The 20,755-nt window shown below is 38.1% G+C and overlaps 1 protein-coding gene across 3 annotated transcripts in view; it reads left to right on the top strand.

Annotated features, from left to right (window-relative positions):
* Positions 1 to 14,326, top strand: part of cfap210 (cilia and flagella associated protein 210) — a 190,190-nt gene extending 175,864 nt beyond the window's left edge. For all 3 annotated transcript variants that reach the window (XM_043693681.1, XM_043693680.1, XM_043693683.1), the window contains 5 exons: positions 2,347 to 2,503; positions 6,888 to 7,027; positions 9,949 to 10,141; positions 12,201 to 12,365; positions 13,147 to 14,326. In XM_043693681.1, the coding sequence (XP_043549616.1) occupies positions 2,347 to 2,503; positions 6,888 to 7,027; positions 9,949 to 10,141; positions 12,201 to 12,365; positions 13,147 to 13,509 (1,018 nt within the window). In that variant the 3' untranslated portion in view covers positions 13,510 to 14,326. The remainder of the gene's footprint in view (positions 1 to 2,346; positions 2,504 to 6,887; positions 7,028 to 9,948; positions 10,142 to 12,200; positions 12,366 to 13,146) is intronic.
* Positions 14,327 to 20,755: the final 6,429 nt, after the last annotated feature.

Here is a 20,755-nt window from a genome sequence, read left to right as displayed (position 1 = left end):
CTGTGTTTACCGAGGAAGAAGGTGCTACCAAGAAAGAGGAGACACTGGATGAGCTAAAAAAACTAATAGAGGAGAGTCCGTTTCCGTGCTGTACACCCCTATGATTCTATGACTCTATATGAGAAACGATATTTGCATTTAAAGTTAATATGTTGGATTGGGTTGGATCCCTTGTGAGTTGTTACATTATCTAAGTAAAGGTTGAATTAATGGAGGCACCAGCCATAATCTTCCAAGCTTTCTTTGATGCCAGCATGATGCTAGAGGACTAAGAATTGCAAATGTTATACTCTAATTTAAAGAAGGGTGTCAGATACATGCAACACTGCAGACTAGTCAATAAATTCTTAGTGACCGAAAAGCCTTTAGAGGTGATTATATAGGATAAAGTTGTCAGTCACTTGGACAAGTGATGATTAATTAAGGAAAAGTTGTACTATTTGTTCAAATAAAATAAGTTTTTGACTAACTTGATTGTGTTATTGAACAGACAAATTTGATGGAGGTAATGCAGTTGAGTAATGCAGACTGCTAAAATACATTTGAGAAAGTGCATTTCTAGCGGGGAGATGATAGCCTAATGGCATTGTCACTGGACTGTTTATCCAGCATGGAAGAGAAAGTGAGGACTGCAGATGCTGGACATCAGAATCAAAAAGTGTGGGACGCTGGAAAAGCACAGCCAGTCAGGCAGCATCCAAGGAGGAGAGTCGACGTTTCTAGTATAAGCTTTCCTGATGAAGAGCTTATGCTCGAAACATCGACTTTCCTGTTCCTCAGATGCTGCCTGACCAACTGTGCTTTTCCAGAGTCACCACACGCTTTGACTCTGTTTATCCAGCGACCCGGGTTCAAATCCTTGCCATCGCAGATGGTGGAATTTGGATTCAATAAAAATCTGGAATTAAGAGTCTAAGGATGACCATGAATCCATTGTCAGTTGTCAGGAAAAACTCATCTGATTCACTAATATCCTTTAGGGAAGGAAACTGCTATCCTTACCTCACCTGGCCTACATGTGACTCCAGACCCACTGCAATGTGGTTGACTCATAATTGACCTATGGCCAATTGAGGATGGGCAATAAGTGCTGGCCTAACCTGTGACACCCACATCTCATGAATAAATAAAAAATATATTGTACCTGTTTACAAAATTGAAATCCATTGAATAAAAGGGCAACATGTATACTAAGTTTTGCTGATTGACGGACCAAATGGGTAGTGGTGAACAATTGTGTGGTGGGTAATATATTTCAAGAAGACAGAGACAAGTAGATGGGCTGAACAAACACTTGGCTGATGAAATCAAATGCAGTGGAGTGAAAGATAATATACTTAGGTTGAAAGAATAAGGGGCATAATATAAATTAAAGGTATGCTTCTGAAAGGATGTAAGAACATGTGGTGCAGTAGTAGCACCCCTAACCTTGGACCAAGAGGCCCAGGTTCAATTTCCATCTGCCCCAGAGGTGTGTAATCACATTTCTGGACAGGTTGATTAAAAATATAGATTACATTTTAAAAACAAGAACGGGGAATTTGTGTGTGCAGGATGTTAAAGATATCAGAGTGGGCTGAGAAAGTAGTTAAAATACTTTGGGGATCTTGGATTTTATAAACAAAAGCAAAAATTGCAAAAGAAATGATTCACCTTTATACATCAATTCAACTGCAGTATTGTGTCCAGTTCTAGGCACCACATGTTAAGAAGGATGTCAAGGCTTTAACATATGTGCAGAAAAGATTTATCAGAATGTTTCATGGATAAGCCACTTCAGTTATCTGGATAGGTTGGTGAAACGGGTGTTAATTTTCATAAGGAAGAAAAGAATGAGAGGAGATTTGATGTAGATATTCAGAATCATGAAGGATCTGGACAGAATTTGTTCCATTGGCTGAAAAGTTGAAAACCAATGGACATTAATGTAAAGTGATTAGCAAAAGATACCAAAAGTGACATGAGGAAAACTTTTTTACATAGCTAGAACTTTGGATCTGGAATGTACTGGAAGGCAAATTCAACCAGTGCTTCAAAAGGGATTGGATAAATATCTCAAGAATAAATTTAGGGTACTGTGGGGAATGAGGGTGGGGGGGACCCAATAAAATGCCATGAATATTGGTGGTGCAGCTATCTGACAGAGTTAGTGCACTTAAAAGATTGATCTTATCCTTTTATATTACAACTGCCAGTAGTTATAAATTCCCTTGTTACAATTTTGAGAACCTGAGTCATTAAATATATCTTGATAGGCAGTTTTTTTCTGAATGGATGTCCATGAAAACTGTTCAGTTTCTGATTTTATTTAAACATACGTTTTCAAATTTTTGCCTTTGATGCTAGAATAAAGGAAAATGGACATTTAAAAGAACTGGAGAAACAACAATATATAAAGGAGGGAGAAGAAATTAAGAAATTAGCTCATCTGTATCAGTGGGAGCTCAATAAAATTGAACAACTGAAGAGCCAAGAAAAAAACAACAATATGATGAATCATAAGGTAGGAATAATACATCTTAAGTATTTCAAGCAGTTGGATAACATTACTTCCAGAAATCTGGATGGTTTGTTATTGTGGCACACTTATTAATGATTTTATAATGTGAATTTTCAACTTTCTGTTGTAGTCTCAAATTTGTTTGGAGAAACTGATTCTTACATGGATTAAGATTGTAAATACTTTGATTATTGTGGATATTTTAACATAACTTCAAAAATGAGTGGTACAAGAAAAGAAAATTCCTGCACATTGTCCTTAGTTAAATATTTTCAGCAAATATAAGCTTAAAGTTTCTTATCAGTCCAAGGATATGAGGTGGTACAACAATTGCACTGGCTCACCCATCGTATAGTAGCCTTACTATATTTTTAATGTCAGTTTCTTTATTACAATGTAGTGAACACCTGGCATTGTTACTATCTGTATGTACTCTTGCTGCTGGGCTTAAGTTCCTTCAAATATTAAACTGAGAAGGTAATTTGGGATCAAAACTTTAATCAGCAGTGCCGCTAAAGTGGTATTACTGAAGCCAAATGTCCCCTGGAATTTGTACTACATGCTGAATAGTTTCAGTATGGACACCACCGAGAGAATAGTGCTCATATGGATGTTCCCATAAGGAACTAAAACAATGGAACCAGCCAGATTGTAATATCTTGCTGAATTTATCACCCTGAATTTGAACCATAAGGTTCATTCAACAAAACTATGTATCACTCAAAAAGATCAAATATTCAGTTACAAATGAATGGTAAGTGAGGTATTTTTAGCTCACTAATGTGTAGAAAAAAATATGTATGAAATGAGAAAGAAGAGTTGTTTGTTTCCCTGATGGTGTATTACAAATTTTCTGGAAAGATATGAGATTGTGGAAAGAGGTCTCTCTCGTAGTGAATGCCACCAGAAGAGCAATGTGTAAGAATTGTAAGATTAATACACCAGTTAACATGGTATGAGTAGCATCCTGCTTCCTTGGAGACATTAAAGCATCAGCTATGTTGAGTGTCATATCAGTGAAGGTAGGAGAAAAAATGCCTGTTTGCAGCTGGGTGTACATTAAATTGCTTACTTGAATTGATGTGTTTCATCACCAAATCCTTATGTTCATTGAAACCAAATGATTCCAACTATCTAGCACAGTTGCATGGTGCATGTATATTTTCAGGTAGCCACACTGAATTGTTTGTTTGGGAATCACTTAATGTCCTTATTACATTTCTCACTGGTTGCAAAAAGAAGGGGAAGAACACTATCGAGACTTTAAAACTCTAGAGATTCCAGGTATCCTTAGAAGGGTGATCTCAGTGGCATTATTGGAAAATTGTCACAAAGCCAGGGTTGAAATAACCCCTTTCTCCTCTGTTTTATAGCTCACTGACCAGGCAGCATACATTTAAGCCCATTACCTTCTCAGCCCATCTACTGAAAACCATGTTAAGTCTGTTCAGAATGACACCAATTTAACTTGGCCTTTTCTCTTCAGCAACAATCCCAGGCTCTGATACATGCAAGCACAGCAGCAATTCAAAGCATTCATTACCACTCACTATCATTTGCTAGTAACAGTTCAGATATTTATATCGTAGGAGATTTCAACAGAAGGGGTAGTATCAAATTATATACTCGGGCACAAAAGGAGGAGGAGAAACCTATTGTATGGGCCTGCGGTTCTCTGTGCTGTATGAGCTGATGCTCGTGATGAAGGTTTCTGCCACCATTGTCTTTTAAGTGTAGAAAAGTCCAGGGTCTGCTTGGTCTAGTACAGTAGATACAAAAAAAAAGGAGAAAGTGAGGACTGCAAATGCTGGAGGTCAGAGGTTAGATGAAAAAAATCTAACTACAAGAGACTCTTGTAGTTAACAAGATATAGGTTTTTTTTGCATTTAGCCAGTAGTTACATGTTGCATTGTTTTGGAAGACAAAATGCACGTGACAATAAACGAATCAAATCAGTGAAATCACAAAGGTCTTAGAGAAATGGGGTTATATGTTGGGGATGTCAGTTTTGCTAATATTAGCTAGGATCACTTTAACATGAAAGGATTAGATGGGATGGAAATTTTGAAGTCCTTTTAGAAATATGGCAGACCTGGATCTAATCCTAGGGAATGAAGCCAGTCAAGTGGTTGAAGTTTCAGTGTGCGAGCATTTTGGGGATAGTGAGTAACTTTGTAATTTCAGAGTTCTTATGGAAAGGAATAAGGATAGTGCAGAAATTAAATGTTTAAATTGGAGGAAGGTGAATTTCAATATCGTTAGGCAGTATCTTGCAAACATAGATTGGGAGCAGTTACCTGCAGGTAAATCTATATTTGGAAAGTGGGAGCCTTTTAAAAGTAGTACAGTGAGAATTCAGTGTTAGCATGTTCCCCCAAAAGTGAATGGCAAAGGCAGCAAGTCTAGGTAACCATGGAAATCAAAGGATATTGAGAGTTTGATAAGTTAGAAGAAGGAAGCATATGTCAGGTACAGTGCCTTAAAAACAGGGGAAGCCCTTCAAAAGTATAGAGTGTAGGAGTTTAATTAGGATGATGGTAGATGCTATGAAGAAAAACCCCATAACGTTTTATAAGTATATTAAAAGTAAGAGGATTATCAGGGAAAGAGTGGGACTTATTAGAGACCAAATGGGCAAGCTGTGCTCAGAGTGACATGGGTGGGGTTTTAAATTAATACTTTTCGTCTGTATTCACAGAGGAGAAAGACATTGTAATGGTGAGGTTCTGGAACTTGTTAAATGTAATAACAGAAGGTATTAAATGTTATAACAGGCATAAAGGCACATAAATCCCCAGTGCCTTATGAGATGTATTCCAGGCTGCTATGAGAGGCAAGGTGGATATATTTAATACTTCACTAGCCATTGACAAATGCCAGATAACTCGAGGATAGCTAATGTGATTTCTTTGTTCAAGAAAGACAGTAGGGACAGGCCAAGTTATTACAAAGCAGTTAGTCCAATGTCTGTAATAGAGAAATTATTCCAAAAAAATTTGAGGGACAGGATTAATCAACCTTTGGAAAGGCAGGGGATTGATTATGGATAGTCAGCATAGATTTGTTAGAGGGAGATCCTTTATGAATATTTGAGGTTTTTGAAAAAGTGACTAAATATATTGATAATGGTACTGCAGTTGATGTTGTATACATGGACTTCAGTCAGGCCTTTGACAAGGTCCCATGTGGAAGGCTGGTCATAAGGAACTCATGGGATCCAAAGCAAGTTGGCAAACTGAATGCAAAATTGGCTTGCAAATAGAAAGCAAAGGGTGAAGCTTGAGTGATGTTTGTGATTGGAAACCTATGACCAGCAGTGTAGCACAGGGAACGATGCTGGGACCCTTGCTGTTTGTTATGTACAATAATGCGATGGATGTGCATGTAGAAGGTACAGTTACTAAGTTTGAAGATGGCATGGATAACTTTTGGTGTTGTTGATAGTGAGGAGGATGGTCTCAGGCTACAGTCTGATATTGATCATCTGGTAAATTGAATTTAATCCTGATAAGTGCTGCATTTTGGGAGGCCTAATAAGGAAAGGATATACGCAATGTATGGGTGGGTGTACTGAGTAATACTAAAGGGATCTTCGTGTACAAGTCCGCAGATTGCTGAAGGTGTCAGCACAAGTGGACAGGGTGGTAAAGAAGGCATATGAGATGTAGCTTCATTTTCTGGGGCGTAGAATGTAGGAATAAGGAAATCTTGTTGCAACTTTATAAATCATTGGTTAAGCCACACATGGAATACTGTATGGAGTTCTGGTCACCCCTTTTTTATTTGAAGGGTATGATTGTACTGAAGAGATTAACGAGGAAGTTGCCTGGAATGAAAAGTCTCAGTTATGAGGAGAGAGACTGGTATGCTGAGTTTGTTTTCCTTGGAGCAGAGGAGGCAGGGTGGGGAAGGGGATCTGAATGAGCTATATAAAATTATGTTGCACCTTATTTATGATCTGATTTCTGCCCCAGTGATGGACCTGCCCAGCTTGCTCTTGTAAATTGCAGAGTCAGTTCCTACTCTGCTAACTGGTAATTTATTCCAGAGGCTCCCAATTTCCTGGGGAAAGATGCCTGACATCAGTCTATTCTGACTAATGCAACATTTAAACTAATGTACCTGCCCTTCACAATCTATCAGCGGAAACTGTAACCAACTCTTCAATTATTTTGTATATCTCTATACGGTTCCCTATTAAGATTCTACCTGCCCTAAAGCAAATACAGCAAGATCCTTGAGCCCTTGTGTCAAAATGGTGTACTTTAATTTATAGAGACTAAGACCTTTGAACTCTGAACAACTAAACTCAAATGAAATATACCACTGGAAATCTTGAAAAAACATGACTTTAATAGATTATTAAGTGTATGTTATTCTATTTCAGACACATGTTGCAAACCTGAAGATCATTAAAGCACTAGAAAACCAAAAAGAAGAATTGGAAGATGAAAATATCAGACTATTCGTTTCAGCAAAACAACAAATGTTAAAACTTAGAAAAAAACGACAAGCAGAAATAGACAAGTAAGCAATGTCCATTTTTTCAGTTGTGCACAGATGATTTGTTGAATTGTTGAAAGACATCTGTGGCTGCTAGGTTCACTAATGTAATTCAGACAATGAAATGTGCCATCCTCTCCTGGTCTGGACTACACGTGAGTCATGAGCCATAGAAATATGGTTAAATCTTAACTGCCCTCTGAGATAACCTAGCAGGCCATTCAGTTGTGTCAATCGCCACAAAATCTCAATAAAGAAATTAAACCAAACGGGTCACTTGGCATCAATGGAAGCATAGGAAACGACAATGGCAGAAACAGCTCTATCGATCCTGCAAAGTCCTCCTTACTAGCATCTGGGGGTAGTTCCAAAACTCAGAGTTATCTCACAGACTAATCAAGCAACAGCCTCACATAGTCATATTCGTGGAATCATACCTTACAGACAATGTCCCAGGCATGACCATCACCAGCCCTGGCTATGCATTTTCCTACAAACAGAATAGACTCAGCAGAAGTAGTGGCACAGGAGGGAGTTGTCCTGGGAGTCCTCAACATTTACTAGGGACCTCATGACATCTGGCTAATCATGGGCAAGGAAATCTGCTGATTACCACAAACCATTCTCTGTTGGCTGATGAATCAGCACTCCTGTGTTGGACAACACTTAGAGAAAACACTGAGGGTGACAAGACTGCAAAACTTTATTAAATCTAACCTTTTTTTTGACATTGCCTGGGCCTGTACAATGTTTCATTGATGGATGATTCTTTCCTTCCTTGTAAGGAAACGGGGTCTGAACCATAATGTCGATGTTTTCATCATTAAATCTCACAATTATTCTCTTTGTGAAGAATGGAATTGAATAATTCACCTTTTTGGATAAAGCAAAGTTAAGCATAACATTTAGTTAATATTATCAGAAACCAGCTGCCAGAAGTCTCTCAGGAGTGCCAAGATCCAATGGCATCGATCAAAATCAGACACAAGAAAACATCTTTAAAAATGTGGACTTTGGAAAACAATTGTTTCAGGGATTTTTTTAGTTAACAAAACCCTACCAATGAACTAACTAATCTCCTGCCTCATTCGTGTACTAAGGGATGTACTTGCTACCTGAGGTGTAGCACTATCAGTTATGGCAAACATAAGTACAGTAATTAAAAATGGCAGGAAGGGGGTGAGAGAGTGATTAATAAAGCATGCAGTATCCTGACTTTTATCAATTGGGTACAAAGTACAAGAGCAAGGAGATTATGCCAAACTTGTATAAGACACTAACTAGTTTGACCTCAGCTGGATTATTGCACCCAATTTTGGGTGCCACACTTTAGGAACAATGTGAAGGCATTATAGAATGTGCAGCAAAGATTTGCTAGCATGGTCATAGGCATCAGGACCTTCAGTTATGAAGAGGGATTGGAGAAGTTAAGACTATTTTTCCTATTTAGAAAACCTAGAGGAGATCTGATAGAGGTATCCAAAATCATGAGGATTATGGCAAAAATAGATAAATTGGAACAGTTCCTCCCTATGAAAGGATCAAAATCAAGTGGGTTACAAATGTAAACTAATTGGCATAAAAAACAAGAGCAAAATAAGAATAAGACTTCTTCACATGAGGGTTAAAGTCTGGAGTAAAAAGTCTGAGAATTCTTGTTTATTTGTTAACAAGATATACGTGTCACTGACTAGGCCAGCATTCATTACCAGTAAGGTGGTGGTAATAAGCTGCCTTCTTGAACCCATGTGGTGCACTTATACCCACAGTGCAATAAGCAAAGGAATTCCAGGACTTTGACTCAGTGACATGAACGAACAGTGATATAGTTCGAAGGCAAGATCAAGTATGGCTTGATGAGGAACTTTCAGGTGGTGGTGTTCTTGTGTGTCTGCTGCTCTTGTCCTTCTAATGGTAGAAGGTAGGGTTTCAAAGGTGCTGTCCAAAGATCATGGGTGAGTTGCCACAGTGTGCCTTGAGGATAGTACACACTGTTGCACTGTGTGTTGGTGATGGATGGGTACCTAGATGGTGTGGAGTGTCTTCGTAGCATTCATCCAAGCAAGTGAAGAGTATTCTTCATTCCTCACTTGTGCCTTTACATTGTTGACAGGCTTTAGGGAGTCATGAAGTTTCTCAGATTTCGTAGACTTTGACTTGCACTTGTGGCCCCAATATTTAAATGGCTGGTTCAGTTCATGCTATGCTAACTCCCATTATGTTGATAATGGGGAAATTCCAATGATGATAACACCACTAAATACCAAAAGGAGATGGTTAGATTCTCATTGGAGATAATTATTGCCAGATATATGTATAATATGAGTTTCTTGCCAATTTTCAGCTTAAATATGAATGTTGTCCTGGTCCTGTTGTCTATAAACAAGAACTACTTCAGGACCTGAATCATTGCCAATGGTACTGTACATAGTGCAATCATCCCAACTACTGATCTTATGATGGAACAAAGGTCCCTGATGAAGTAACCAAAAATAGTTGGACTTTGGACCTGGACCTTGGTTCTGAGGAATTCCTGCAGTATTGTTCCAGGACTGAGATGGTGTGTAGTGGAAGCAAGTTAAATTGGGCATCCAAATTCATTAGTTTGCTATTTGAAAAGGAACAATGGAGAAGGACATGAAGTGAAACGATTTTTGGGGGAGCTGGTTGCAGACACAATGAGCCAGCTTACCTTCTCCTGCATCATAGCAGTTCTTGTGATCTGCTTTTGTAATGTAAAGTCAGTCTAAATGCATTGGACATTCAACGTCTTGATTTATCCCATTGATGAGATCATTAATTAGCCTACCTACCTTGTCTCCATATTCACAATTTCTGTTCAATGCAAGCAAACCATTACTAATTAAAATTTAATTACCATTATAAAATGGTGGGTCTGCTGAAATGGAATAATGTGTCTATTAGTACTTATCTGATTATTCTAGGGAGAAAGAGGATCATAGAAAACTGATGGTAAGACTAATAAGTGAACAGATGAAAGAAGAAATGCAGGATGAAACACACCGCATTGCCAAGGCTGCAGAAGAGATGGAAGCTAAAAGACAGATGGAAATTAAGCAAAAGGAGGAAAAAACAATGGCAGATTTGAAGGCAATTGAAGAATACAGACTTATGATGGTAACCTGCTTGTCAGTCTATTTCTACGTGCTCTTTTTCTTCCTATTTGTAACGCGTCATGTATTTCATTTATGAATTTTGACATAATAGGGATAAAATTGAATTTAGGCTAAAATAGGCAGCAGCAATTGGCTATCTATTATATACCATATCCATACTGACTTTAAGTTGGTGGCGGTGTTTTTTTTTCGTCAGTTCCCTAAACTGAGGAGATTCTCAATCTCCTGGTTATATTTCTTTTCTTTTTTAAATTTATTCACCCCACTACCACCTAACAGTAGTAATGCTTATTTTCTCCCAGTACCCATAATGTGTGTGCAGATGTGAGACACAGTGAAAGACAACAGGTGTACAAATCTTTATTCATTTTCCACCACCAGGAAGAAAGGAAACATGGAGTGGCCAGTGACAAGCAGTGTCCTTCTCATCAAAGGGCAATGCTGCGTGATCAAAAAGTAAAGGAGAGAGCAGGGATTAAGTCAAAATTGAAGGAGGAAATAAAACACTCCACATCCCGCAGTGCCCACCTCTCCCTGAAAACCTCCAGGGTGGTAGTAGACACCGCATGCTCTTATCTAGGGACACTCTGGCACAGACATAAACATGGAAGAAGGGCAGGCAATCGGCCATAACAATCCCCTCCACGGCCCTCTGCCTGGACCTGTTTATGGCCAGTTTGGCCAGGCTAGGAGCAGACCCATGAGAAGGTCCTCTGACCTGCCCTTGCTCCTCTGTGCCGGGTGACCAAAGATCACTCCCTGAAAAGGGAGTGCAAATGCCCGCACCCTGTATATACATGGTCCACAAACTCCATAGCACCACAGAACAAGCAGTTGGACTGGGAAGCAGTAGTGTTTATTTGAGCAACACTTGGAGGAAGCACTTCCTGCATATCACTAACCATGACACCCCAGACAGTTACCTGCATTAAAGCTGATGAATGTTTAACAAAGGAAAGATTTCCTCCAGTTTCTGCATATACCAGTCATTGCTCTCTCCTGCTCATTATGCTACTCTACATCACACCTCCTAACCCCCACTCCCTATCAGATTATTTGCCACTCTACACCATTCACCAGCAATTCCTCCACTACCCAGACCCTCCTGTTCTCTACCACAGACCCTTCACTCTTTCCCTCCATTTCCCTTACCACTTGCTTCCTGTGATCCCTCCTCACTTCCTGCATAATTTGCTTTCAAACCCCATCCTGCCCTACAGGTCCTTGAAGCTCCAGGGGGAGGTGACAGCCTAGTGGTATTATCACTGGACTGTTAATGCAGAGACCCAGCTAATGTTCTTTCTATCCACACCAATACACTACCTCCAACACATGGCCTTTTATCATATGACTTAACTTTCCGAGAGGTTACCATGTCAAATGCCTTTTGGAAGTATAATTGTAACACGTTTTCTAGTTGCCCTCTATCCACTCTGGTTGAGATTTCCTTGAACAACTGACAAATTAGTTAGACTTGCTCTCCAAATACCGGACCAGCTTCCCTGTAAATTATTGATGTTATTCATGTTCATCACGCTCTTGTGCATTTAAAGCCAAATATTAATTACTCTGAACCATCCATTCACCTTACCTCAGCTTCATTCCATGCCTCTCATTGTTATTTTTTTGGGTCTTGAGAAACAGTTTGAGAATTTTATATGAAGCCCCTCATTCTCCACTGGCTAAGGCAGAATAGATTTAGGAAAACCTGAACACATAATTATTGCTCTTCACATTTACCATTTGTTTGTATTTATAGCAGTTTCTGATGCTCAATGAAAGTAAGATAAATAATGATCTTTAACTTCAAAATGTTTGTTGACATGTTTGCCATGATGTATTAAATCAACCACATAGGTATCTTGGGACTTCATATTTTACAAGAATATTTTCAATCACTGAAAATTGCATGTGAATATAGAATAAAGTAGAAATGAAACCAAGGCACATTTAAGTATTTTTTTTTAAAAAAGTACCTTATTAAAAACAATAGTTAAACAAATTTGATGTTAGGAATCTACTTTGATGTATAGTAATAAATTTAGATAATGTGCATTCAGATGAAGAAGCGTGAGGAGAAGGAAAAGGAAGAAAAAATACAAGCATTAGAAGCTCTTCATGCCAGGATTGAAGCAGATAGTTTAAACCATGAACAAGACAAGAAAAAGAAGTTAAAAGCCCGAGAAGAGGGTGAGAGTGTGCAAGCCTTCCTTGTTGAACAAATGGTAAATATTACTGTTTAATGTAACTTTCTATTTGTTTTTCTTCACTTTGAGATACAGCTCTATCAGAGCTAATAGCCCTGCATTTCTTTACACCTGTAAACTTGGATAATAAGCAACAGGAGCCCAGGGACGATATTTCCATTTGCTTATTATAGTACTTCCACCAGTTTCCTGACTAAGTTCAGCAAGCAGGAAAATAATGAATAAAAATATGCTTAAGGCATTGTTTTGTGGCAACATAGCAACTCTTATAATTAAAATATTAATTATTAATATAGATACCAGGCAGCACGACAACGAAGAATCAAAATTATGCTGCCAACTATTAGTGGATATAAATGGAAACTTTTATCTTTTGGCAGTTTGAACAGGTCTGAATACTGTTTCTCACTGGCACTTAGAGGAGACTCTGAAACAAATGTCAGCTTAGGCCATATAGCTGTTAAAACCTAAAAAATCAGACAGCTATCTAAAACCATCTCTGAATCATCCACCTTGGCTTTGGCTGAAGACAGGTGGATGATTAACTCACCTCAGAGCAAGTTACAGTGATGCACTTTATGACCTCGTTGCAGGATAAATGCTTTAGAGGCACTGAAATGATCAAGTTAACATGATCACTCTACTGTACTTGAAATGGATCATTCTTGCAGCTTTATTTTTATATTTTCCTTTAGTTATATAATTAATATAGATGTGCTTTATTTAACAAACCAAAACATGGTCAAGGTACACGACTAAAATCTGAAAAGGCTTGATTTATTTTTTTCCACTTTTCCAGGCAGAAAAAAAAGCAAAGGCTTTACGTGATCGTACTGCTGAACTGGAGCACAAACAAAAAAGCTTAGCTCTGCTTGAAATGGAAAAGAAAGAATTTGAAGAATATGCACAACAAATTATAGAGGCAGCTGCAAAAAAAGGCCGAAATATTTATCCACTTCTTAAAGCTGCTCGCCAAGGCATTGGTGGTGGACGTGGTCCAGTGTTAATTGACGAAAGTGGGATAAGACCTAGTTATCAGGTCAAGGACACCTCTGGAGTTCAACTTCCAAATTATAAACGCAGTACAACTGAGGCAATTAAGAATTTACATGATAAATGTGATATTCAGAAATCCAAGAAATCACTGGGTTTTACATGGTAAAAGCTTTGGAAATTAGTGATGTATATATTGATTTTCATTGTTACAAATATTTTGCATTATTGAAAACTACAATGAATCTTTATGTAATCATCTTCACATCAGCAACCAAATACAATTCAATTTTAATATAATTATTCTCTTTCATGCACTTGAAACTAACAGCATTTGAGTAACTATTCCAGTAATGTGTTTGAGAGACTTTAGCAAAATATGAAACAGTTACTGAAGGATAATAGCAAGTTTGAAGAGATAAATAAACTCGATGTGAAACAACATTTATTTATCTGCATCAGTACAAATAAATTTTGGACTGGAATAAAAAAAACTACACTAGAATATATGTGATTTGAATGAAATAAGTTGATTATATTTTGCTCTTCATCAGATCGTGATTCTAATACTGTACATTAGTTACAGGACTGTGATATTGTTATAATTTTTAATGTTGGCATTATCAATAACAATAAAATAAGTAATTCAAAGTGAAAACAGAACATCAAAAGGATTCTACAACTTTTTTAAAAATAAAAGTCAGATTTAAACTATTGTAAAGAAACCAGCAGGATAGATAGACCGGTTGTACTACAACACACAAATGAGTCCTTCCTGGAAAAATGCAGTTTGACAGCAGATCTTCTACAATTTTGTTGACTGGGTAAATATATCAAACATAAACTCAAGCAAATTCAGCTAAATTAATTTTCCATTGACAGCATGAGATAGAAAATGTAGGCTGAGAAATTAATTTGATCAGTTTACCAGAAAAGCTTTATATGCAGGTCTGAAAAGTCTGAGCAGCACTTAAAATCACGCCTGAAGATCTCACTGTGAGATCTTCATATGAACAGTCAGATAAAATCTGCACTGCTATCTACCATATTTTAGGGCATGCCAAATCATTACACTGTTACAAGCTGCTGTTCACCATGAATATTGCTTACACCATCCTCAGTGTGGGAAACTCCAGGACCAGCTTAGTCTCCTCTGCTGGAGGAAAATGCACTTCTCAGTCTAAATAGAAAAGTCACTTATTGTTAACAATATGTAATCTGCAGCATATCACTAGTTATTGGTTACATAGATATGACACACATTGTTACAGAAACTTTGAAGAGAACCTGATGTTAGGTTTCTCTCCTTTTAAAATCCTAAATAAGTTCACATGACATCATACCGGTGGTTCTTGTGGGCACTCCTCAATAGGAGCCATTTCAGATTGATATTCAAGCTTCAATTTCTTCAATTGGTGGTATGAAATTGGTTGTATCTTATCAATATGCATAGAATCTCAGTTTATTGCTTCATCTGAAAATTGACTTCATAGAATACTCTCATTAATGTACTTGCATCTCAGCTCTGAATGGAGATGGAGCCTACAATATTCTGATACAAATGAGTATTTTATCATTGACATTTAAAGCAAGCTTATAAAAAGATGTAAGAGAATATATCTTCACAAAAGTTTTAAAATATGGGTGCGTCCATTTCTTGACATGCTGAAATTCTAAAATTGGAAGTTACATTTGATTTTTTTTACAATTTTTGCTTGTTTTCATGGCACTGCCAATTTCCATAATAATTGATTGCAAACATAATTTTAACTGCTCTTTGAAGTCCACAACTCAGTTTGATAGGAGTGCAGAGAAAAAGATACTTTTAACTTATTATGGAAATCGAGTGTTTTGTTCATTGGTTTGGATTCCAGGAATCTGTCATCTATGAACCAATTTTTGTCATTTACCTAACTAAATCCAAACCGCTCTGAAGTCAAAACTAGAATGAAATCAGACAGATCAACCAGACACATGAAATGATAACAGCACACCCAGCTTTGTCAACCACTTGGAAGAGGGCTGAGATGGCAAGACATGCACTCTGTATGAGGGATTTCAATGTTCATCATAGGGAGTGACTCAGGAGCACCACCATTGACCGAGATAAGTGCCTGAAGGACATTGCTGCTACACTGTGCCTGTGGCACAGGGTGAAGGAATCAACCTGATTTAATTCTCATAAATCGATCTGCAATCCATGACAATACTGAAATGAGTAACCACTGCACAATTCCAGTGGCAACAAAGTCCCGTGATTCATGGATAGATTTACAACAGAACTAACCACTCTAAACCATGAAGGCCTTTGGGCAGAGCAAAAGAACCACAAACTGTAAAGTGGCATTTGATAACTACCATTACCATGAAACCTAGTGGAGGTTTATTGAAAAATAAAGAAGCAGCACAGCCATACTTAAAAATGCAGTGTTGAAGCAGAGAACTATTCACATATTAAACAATGTAAGTAGCATGCTCTCGACAGAGCGAAATTATCCCAAAATCAGCAGATCAGATGAAAGCTGTCCAGGCCTGCCACATCCAATAATGAATGGGGGTAAGGAATGAAATAGATAATTAAACAGTTATCTAGAAAACCAGGCTTCATAAATATTCTTAACAATAGGGGATCGTATTCACTACCCAGTACTTCAACTTCACAAAACTGAAGTATTTGTGGCTACCTTCAGCCAGAAATGCAAAGTGGATCTTGACTTTTTACAAGTCCCCAGGATCAGAAATGCCAATCTTCAGATTCAACATGATATCAAGAAAGAGCTGAAGACACTGGATACTGAAAATGCTATGGCCCGGATAACATTCTGGCAGTAGTACTGAAAATTTGCACTCCAGAATTAACTGGAACATTAACAAAGCAGTTCTTAAACAGTTACAACACCAGCATTTACAAGAAAATGTAGAAAATTAAATAGGGATTTCCTGTGCACAAAATGCCTGACAAATCCAACCCGGCAATTTATCATCCCAATCTACTCTTGATCATCAGCAAAGCAATGAAAGATGTCATTAGCAATGTCATAAAGTGGCGCTTACACAATAACAGTTGGCTCACTGACACAGTTTGGGTTTTACCAAGATCATTCATTTCAACCACGGACAAAAGAGCTAACCTCAAGAGGTCAGAGTGACTGCCCTTCCTGATGAAAGACTTTTGCCCAAAACGTTGACTTTCCTGCTCCTCGGATGCTGCCTGACCTACTATGCTTTTCCAGCACTACTCTAATCTTGGCTGTAATGTCCAGAATCTGCAATACCTGCTTTGTCTGACTGCCCCTAATGTCAAGACAGCATTTGATGGATTGTGCTAAAGAACCCCAGAAAAATTATGTCAGTGGGATTTAGGGGTTGGTGGGGAACTGTTCACTGGATTCATAACTAACACACAAAAAGACACTTATGGCTGTTGAATGTTAATCATCTCAGCCTAAAGACACTTTGAGACATTCCTCAGGGAAGTATTCTTGACGCAACCACTTTCAACTGCTTCATCAATAATTTTCTATCCATAAGGTCAGAAGTGGAGATTGTGATTATTGCACAAAGTTCAGTATTATTCATTAGTTTGTAAATGCTGAAGCAGTGTCCACAAACAAAATCTGGACAACATTCCCGTTTGAGCTTATAAGTAGTAAGTAACATTCGGGCCATACAAGTGCCACGTAGTGATCATCTTCAACAAGAGATGGTCTAACCATTACAATTGCTGAATTCCCTACTATCAACATCCTTCAAGGGAGTGGAGGTAGGGTTAGGTTATCATTAATTACAAGCTGAACTGGACTAGCCACATGAATATTATAGCTGCAAGAACAGATCAGAGGCTAAAAACTCGACAGTGAGTGATACATACACTGAGGATTCAGTTGATATCTACTATCTAAAAGGCACAAGTCAGGAGAGTGGTAGAATTCTTTCCATTGCCTGGAGGATTGAAAGTTCCAACACCACCCAAAGAAGCTCAACAACATCCAGGGAAAAGCAGCCTGCTTGATTGGCAGTCAATCTACCACCTTGACCATTCACTCCCTTCGATACAGATGCACTATCTACAGGATATATTGCTTGTCAGTTTGATGAGATTTGCGAAATGTCTCCTGTCCAATGCTGGGTCTGGGACATCTATTCAGAGCTGGAAAGAAATTTTATAGGAGGGGCAGATCCAGTCACCAAGTTTCACGTAGCTACAATTAAAAAGGCTCTACATAGTCATTATGGAGGAGCCTGGCACCCAGTTAAGTAGTATCTTACCTCTGTAATATGACCTGAGCCACAGGCAAACTGGCCTAGGGCAAGTATGATTAAGAAATGAATGTGTTATTCAATGAATTATGCAGTCATGGAGTATTTTTGATTATGGGGCATTGACGTCAGTCGTGGAAAAATGGGGTGTACCATTAGGATGGTCTAACCGGAACTGTGTTGGGGGCCAGTGTTCTTAGCAAGCTTCAAAATGAAGGAAGAAAAACTGAGCAAATTTTTGGGGCTGCAAGCTGACGAATCTCAGATCATGATTAATTTCGCCCTGGGGTTTTAAGTGACTAGTGAGAGAGCTGATGCATTGATTTTAATTTTCCAAAATTCCCTAGATTCAGGGGAGGTTCCATTAGAAACTAGAAAAAATAACTTGTTTATTCAAAAAGGGAGACAGACAGCAGGAAACTACAGGCTTGTTATCTTAACATCTGTTACTCATACCCCCCTACACATTAACAGCACAGAGATGGAACGAGTGGAGGCTCCTGGGAGTGGTCATCCACAACAAGCCTTTTTGGACTCTTCATGTGGATGCACTAGTTACAAAGGCTCAACATCTCTTCTTCCTCAGGTAGCTGAGGAAATTGGGATGACAGCGAATACCCTTGCCAACTTCTTTAGGTGCACCATAGACAGCATTCTGTCTGTATGTATCACTACCTGTACCATTCAAGATTGGAGATGGTTGCAGAGAGTGGTGAACTCAGCTCAGACAATTACAAAGGTCAACCTCCCATCTATCGAATCCATCTACCAGTCCTGCTTTCAAGGAAAGGCTGCCAGCATTCTCAAAGATCCATCCCACCTTGGCAATGCTTTTCTACAACTTCCACCATCAGGGAAAAGGTACAGAAGCCTGAACACATGCACCAGCCGGTTACGTAACAGTTTCAATCCTACTGTTGTTCGAATACTGAATGGACTCAAGTTCTCAGCATTCGACTGTACCTGTGTTTTTTTTTGTTTTGCCGCTGTTTACCTATTATTTACTTATTTATGTTACTTAACTCTGTGATCTGCCTGCATTGCTCGCAAGACAAAGCTTTTCACTGTGCCTCGGTACACATGACAATAAATTCAATTCATAGGGAAGTTGTTAGAAACCATTATTAAATATGTGATAGCTGGGCACGTAGAGGTAATTAAACAATATCAGCATATTTTTGTGAAGGCAAATCATGTTTAACCAATTTATTGGAATTCTTTGAAGACCTAATGTTTGCTGTGGATAAAGGTTAATGGTGGATATGCTGTACTTGATGAGGTGTCACTTTAAATGTTATTGTGAAAAATAAAAGTTCAAGGTATAAGGATGATATATTCACATGGATTAAAGATTGGCTGGCTAACAGGAAACAGCAGGCATTTTCTGGTTCGCATGAAAGTAGTGTGCCACAGCGATCAATGTTGAGGCTTCAACTTTTTACAATTTATATAAATATCTTAGATGAAAGGACAAACTTTGGCAGATAAATTGGCTGTCAATACAAAGACAAGTTAGTTCTGAAAAGGATGTAAGAAGGCTACCAAAGAATATAGCTAAGTGAGAGGACAAACTAAGTATAACCTGGGAAAATAATAAATTGTCTATTTTGGTAGGAAAATAAAAAATACACATATTTTCTAAATGGTGAGAGTGTGTAGAGGTCTGAGTTGTTGAGGGATCCAGGTGTCCTAGTGCATGAATTTCAAAACGTTAGTGTACAGGTACAGAAAGATAATATTATTACTGTTTAGTATTGAATACTAAAGTAGGGAGGGTATGCTGCAGTTGAAAACGATAGTGTTGATACCAAATCTGGACTACTGGGTACAGTATTGGTCCCTTTATTTTATGAATGATATAAATGAGTTGAAAGCAGCTCAGAAATTTGTTAGGAATAGGCAGGTTGACTGAGGAAGTTCTGGACAAGCGATGCTTGAAACTGGACTTTAAAAGAACAAGAACCAACTTAATTTAAACATGTAAATCCTGAGTTTTTGAGAGTGACTATGGAAGTGATGTTCTCTTGTGAGGGAGAACCTAGAGCTAGAATTTCAGATTTTAAAAATACAATGTTGTCCATTTAAGACAGATAAGATTTTTTTCTCACAGGGAATTGAAAGCAGAGTAAGGCAGAAGGAAATAAGATTCTTGAAATGCAACAGGGTGGAAAGGTTGTTGGGGTCATGTGGGGATTTTGCTTAATAAACTCTGATCACTCAGGGCACTGCCCTTACCAATAAACCAAGGAATTACTGTCAACTGTTGAGTTAGAAGCGGTGCAATTTCTGTCCATATTTTACAAAACAGGTGACCACAATTCTCTTAGTCCAATGTCTTGACCAGAGTTAAATAAAGTTAACTGTCAATCAGCTAACTGGTGTATTCTCCACAAGTGCCTTCAGCAGAGTTCACTTGCCAATCAGCATTCACTTCTCATACAGCATATAAAAGATTGTTTCTCATCACATTTGCATTACTTTGTGCAGTGTCCTGAAGAGTGAAAGACAAAAAAATTTTTCAAAATGCACATTTTTCAGCAAATATATCAACATCTTGATTTTAATTAAAAGGAATTTACAGCTAGGGTGTCTGTATTGCTATATAATTAAATGTGAGATAGCCAAAGAAAACTTCAAGTAACCAATAAATCTGAATGAGTTCTCATGGTAAAACATCAATGAACTAAGGACAGTCTTCTTTCATATACACTGTAAACAGTTTCTCAGTAATGCCATAACACTTGCTTTAACCAATTCTACAATTATTGTCATGAGATCTTTGTGTCATATGCCACAGTAGCAGTAGATGGCAATGTTGCCTTGACATATAATGAATTCCTGACAAAGGGCTTATGCCCAAAACGTCTATTCTCCTGCTCTTTGGATGCTGCCAGACCGGCTGTTCTTTTCCAGCCCCACACCCTTTGACTGATCTCCAACATCTGCAGTCCTCACTTTCTTCTAGTTGACATATACAGAGGAACCTCGATTATATGAACATCAATTATCCAAATATTGGATTATCCTAAGGAGATCTCGAGGTCCCAATAGAAACATTAATTCAAATATGTGTATCCAACACTTGATCGCGTCTTTTGTTTAGTGATTAAAAGTGAACTTGGCTTACTGAAATGCTGCTGAGAACAGTCCTGGAC

The sequence above is a fragment of the Chiloscyllium plagiosum genome, chromosome 7 (genome assembly GCF_004010195.1).
Source record: "Chiloscyllium plagiosum isolate BGI_BamShark_2017 chromosome 7, ASM401019v2, whole genome shotgun sequence".
NCBI classification, from domain to species: Eukaryota; Metazoa; Chordata; class Chondrichthyes; order Orectolobiformes; family Hemiscylliidae; genus Chiloscyllium; species Chiloscyllium plagiosum.
The sequence above is the reverse complement of the archived record's forward strand: the minus strand, read 5'-3'. Positions and strand labels throughout refer to the sequence as shown.